General features: G+C 33.5%; 2 protein-coding genes across 2 annotated transcripts in view; one reads left to right on the top strand and one right to left on the bottom strand.

Moving 5' to 3' along the window:
- Window positions 1-2,578, top strand: part of LOC107618335 (26S protease regulatory subunit 6A homolog) — a 5,088-nt gene extending 2,510 nt beyond the window's left edge. Inside the window, exons 6-10 of the mRNA XM_016320363.2 lie at window positions 278-396; window positions 527-614; window positions 1,646-1,765; window positions 1,845-1,985; window positions 2,237-2,578. Of these exons, the coding sequence (XP_016175849.1) occupies window positions 278-396; window positions 527-614; window positions 1,646-1,765; window positions 1,845-1,985; window positions 2,237-2,314 (546 nt within the window). The 3' untranslated portion in view covers window positions 2,315-2,578. The remainder of the gene's footprint in view (window positions 1-277; window positions 397-526; window positions 615-1,645; window positions 1,766-1,844; window positions 1,986-2,236) is intronic.
- The window catches only part of LOC107617547 (translationally-controlled tumor protein homolog), a 2,947-nt gene continuing 1,806 nt past the window's right edge, over window positions 3,609-4,749 (bottom strand). Inside the window, exons 3-5 of the mRNA XM_021111684.1 lie at window positions 4,575-4,705; window positions 4,301-4,458; window positions 3,609-3,906 (exon numbers count right to left, since the gene is read on the bottom strand). Coding sequence (XP_020967343.1) covers window positions 3,789-3,906; window positions 4,301-4,458; window positions 4,575-4,705 — 407 coding nt within the window. The 3' untranslated portion in view covers window positions 3,609-3,788. The remainder of the gene's footprint in view (window positions 3,907-4,300; window positions 4,459-4,574; window positions 4,706-4,749) is intronic.

The following is a 4,749-nucleotide window of genomic DNA, read 5'->3' as shown; positions in this document are numbered from 1 at the left end:
TAATAAATTCGTCATTGTTTGAATGAGTAGTGTCTTTTTAGCTTACCTAGCTGATTTTTTACTACACTAGGACTGGATTTTTTTATTATGCTCGAGTCTTTTTTGGCTGAAAATTTACATATGATCTATGTTGAATATGACAAGTAAATGCTTTAATTATATGATGATTATTTACTTCTTGTTCTACTTCTAGATTTTGTGAATGCTGTTCATAGTTTATATTTGGGTATCTGTTCTTAGTTCTTATCATGATTATCTAACCTTATCTTTTGTACAGATGTTTATTGGAGATGGAGCCAAACTCGTCCGTGATGCTTTTCAACTAGCAAAAGAGAAGTCCCCATGCATTATATTTATAGATGAAATTGATGCAATTGGTACAAAGCGGTTTGATAGGTATTAGCAAGAAGGATTTAGATACATTTGCAGTTTTCTTTTTGTCTCCATTGTTAAATAAGCGTTTCTTGGTTCATGGTTCAACTATAATGGGTTAGTAACCTCTTGATGTTTCTTTGGCTAATTGCAGTGAAGTAAGTGGAGACAGGGAGGTACAAAGAACAATGTTAGAATTGCTCAACCAGCTTGATGGTTTTAGCAGTGACGATCGCATTAAGGTTTGTCTAGAATTCTTATCTATATTTATCTTTTCTCTATTTATGTGATTATTGTTGTTGTTGTTGTTGCTGAGCACGGATATGACACTCGATACAGACATGACACGACACGGATACGCTGACATGTTCTTTTTAAAAAAATTTGGATACAACACGTTTACGATACGTTGTGAATTAAAATTTAAATAATATATTAAATTAATAAAATATCATATTCTAAATATAAGAGTAAATATAGTTGCATAAAAAAGTCTTAAAATTCTACAATTATTAAAGAGAGAGACATTGAATTAAAGTTACTCAGAGACCTTTCAATTTCATTGATATATTAAAATAATAATAAAACAAATAAAAGAATAAGAGAGAGAAACGAGAAACGCACTGTACACGCAGTGTGTAGTTCTTCACTTCTTCAACCTTGTATCTTCTTCAATAGCAGTGCATCATTCTCAACAGAACAGCTGAGCTAGTGAGCCACCGAAGGAAGACAGTAACAACTAACAATGTTTAGGTTTTGATTTATTTTATTTTTAAATCTAGGTTTCGATTTCTTTTGGAAGATTTCAAAATTAAAATGGGGGGGGAAATCGGGCCATGAAATCACTAAATCAGTCGTAGCCCAGCAGAAATATTTGTTAAAACATCCAACTCGGGTCGGACTCGCTTCAGATTCGTGACCGCTTCATGGAAGTTCCGCACTGCAAGAGGACGTGTCACCTATACGCTCGTTTGCCGTATCCATCGCGTGTCAGTGGCGTATCCGTGCCGGCACCATTAGCGAATCTGTGCTAAATAGGTTGCTTTTGAAGGGGAAAGAAGGCTGTTTGATGTGTCTGGGTTAAGCGTAACAATCTATAATTTTATAAATTATATTTGCTTAAAACCTATGTTTGCAACCTAGTTCGGTAGTTTATATTGCAACACCTTGAATCGTGATTAATTTGATTAGAAGTTGCCATCATTCTTATAGGATTTATGTTTATTTATGATGTAGATTAAGTGTCATTCTCATTTATTCTTTTAAATTGCAGGTGATAGCAGCCACAAATCGGGCCGATATTCTTGACCCAGCTCTTATGCGTTCTGGTCGTCTAGATCGTAAAATTGAATTTCCACACCCAACTGAAGAAGCAAGAGCTAGAATTCTGCAGGTTTGTTGTCTTCCAACTTATCTGCGGACAATCTTTTCTTTGTAACAGCATTTACTGAATTCTCTCATTGTTAATTTAGATCCATTCGAGGAAGATGAATGTTCATCCGGATGTAAACTTTGAGGAACTAGCTCGGTCCACAGATGATTTCAATGGAGCACAACTTAAGGCTGTCTGTGTTGAGGCTGGAATGTTAGCCCTAAGGCGTGATGCTACTGAGGTTTGTTTTCTTCAAACTATGCAACAACTTAAATAATTCAAACATCATGATTAATCTATTTGTATAATAGGGGTCGTCATTTTTGTCAAGTCAGTTTTTATTTTATTTTTTTTGGGGTCATCATTATTGCAATTCTTTATGTTTTGCTGCTACAATTGCTGCTGAATTTTAAAGACCGACTAATAATTTATTCCATGTTTATGCTTAATTGATGTCGGAATAATCATGATCTTTTTTTTCCCGGATTGTAGGTGAACCACGAGGACTTTAATGAAGGTATCATCCAAGTCCAAGCAAAGAAAAAGGCAAGCTTGAATTATTATGCATAAGCTTGATTTTGGATCAAGCTAGTTCAGCAAATTTGATGTTTGACATTTGTTTGCTGTTTTCAATTTATTGCGAATTTTACTCTCAAATTATATTTAACCAAATAGCATACGAATATCACCGTCTTCTAAAAGTACATTATCTTGGAATTTGTTTGGAATATTTTTGGAGAAAATATTAGATGTGCTTGGGTTGGTATCAGATATATATTGTTGGAGAAAAGTGAACTCAAACGAATCACATAAAAAATCATCAGATTGATTGGATTTCCCTTTAGACAAGATGGATTGGATATTTTTGGAGCATTAATTCGAGTAGTAAAAATTTGCTAGAAGTAAAAGTTATTGTTTATGTAATAATGATTTTATTGAATTTATGCCGATATTCTTTTGTGTTAGCTATTTGTGTGCACAATAATGATATAGAAACTTTTAACCTTTTTTATGTTAAAATAAATAATTAAGTGAGAATGAAACTTCTGTAAAAAGAATATTTTTTATTCTTGTAGTATTTGTTATCCTGACGTTAATAGCAAAAAATATTAAATATTTAAAAAATTTGTTAAAAAAAATTCTTATTTTAACAATTTGATGAAACTGAAGGAGACAAGTTTTTATTGAGATTTTGACTAAGAAGTAACAGTTAAAATTCTTATATTGTATATTGAAATAAGTGTTTTGAATATTTTAAAGTAGAACTCTAAATTTTGTAACGATTAGTTTTGGATATTTTACCCACACGCTCTCTAAGTTTTGGGTATACGCTCTCTCGAAGTTTTGGGTATTTTACCCACACGCTCTCTCCCCTAACAGGCACAGCTGACCCAGCTCGTTATTTCCTTAGTAAAAATCTAGAGTGTAATGGTAATTTCATTCTTTGCAAAACACAAAAAACACACCTTTCCGGTAATTTCATTCTTTGCAAAACACAGAAAACACACTTCTATCCAGTAACACTGGGAACAGCGCTGTTCCATAAAAGTCAATGGTACACCTGATAACTTTCTATTTATATATCTTCATATTATAATTTTTTTCTAAAGAAAAACAAAACTATAAATCAATTTAATTCTAAGGTGGGACAGTACATAAAGTGTTGAGGACGAATGAACCCTTTAAATACCCGTCTGACCTCCCCCATTGCCATTCTTGAGCATGGGCAACCCTTTCAATGTTCCCTAGTTTGCATTGATTTCTCTTTTAACCCTTCTGGATATAACTAAAATTGAATAACATATTGCTTGGTTAATTATTATGCGATAAAATGTTCCTCTCAAAGGCAAAAAGGAAAGCTATATAAAAAGCAACCTTCAAAACAAATCTTATAACAATAAACTCAATGTCGATTACAACAAAATACCAAAATCCAAAAACACAAAGGACTAAATTAAGAGTAGTTTTCCCCGCTCAAATAGCATATCATAGCATCATATAACTAATGTGACCGCAACCAAACAAAGCCTTGAAACCAGGTGCTTTAACACTTGATTTCCTTCAATCCATGGGCAAAGTAGAGAAAAGTTGGATCAGTTGCACCTTCTTTGTAATATGCAAACACCAGGCTTCCATCATCGTGCATGCTCTCCCCAACAAAACTGCAACATTCATACGCAATTAATTAGCATTATTTATGCATCAATGAGATGTTAGAAGGTGTAAGTTCAAACCAGATAAAATGCATGAATAACTTTTATTAACCTCTCTCGAGGGTAAGTGCCATTACAAAATACCCGTAAATTCAGCTTGGCAATTAGTGTCCAATTCTACAATATGTAGAATTTGACACTTATTTGCATGATACTTAAAGGGTTATCTGTAACTTAACCTAACCACGAGAGGTTAGTATCACCCGAATCTCAGAAGATATTAATGCATACTTTTACAAATCAAAGAAAGTGTTGAGTTATATAATCTAATTTCAGAAGTGGCAAGTATAATTTACTATAAAACCGAAAGAGTAAAATAATCCAAAATAATTGAAGAACGTACAATTGAAGGTCACTAAGCTTTGAGAGGAGGAACTTAGTTGCTCCCTCAATGTTCTTCTTGAAGTGTTCTTGCTGTTCTGGCTCTAATTTGGCTGTCAGCAACTTGATGTATCTCTTCATGTAAGTAACAAACTGTTTCTTATCAAAAGCTGGTTGCTCCTGTAAAAAGTTGAACAAAAATATATGTAAATAAAGATACTAAAGCAAAACTATTTACATCCCAGTAACCGAAAGATTTTGCTTTTCCTTAATAAGATAAAAAATGTTTTCCTCACCTGAAGCCTAAAAGTATCGACAATATCAACAACTTTAACAGCTTGATCATCGACACTCTCATCCTCTTCTCCACCTTCCGCAGATGGGTTAGCACCAATATCTACATTGATTGCTCCTTGAATAACCCACTGCCAAAAGCCACATCACACATCTGAGCAAGGAGAACAAGGAGAA

Source organism: Arachis ipaensis, chromosome B09, assembly GCF_000816755.2.
Source record: "Arachis ipaensis cultivar K30076 chromosome B09, Araip1.1, whole genome shotgun sequence".
In the NCBI taxonomy this organism is placed as follows: Eukaryota; Viridiplantae; Streptophyta; class Magnoliopsida; order Fabales; family Fabaceae; genus Arachis; species Arachis ipaensis.
This window is presented reverse-complemented; position numbering and strand designations above follow the sequence as displayed.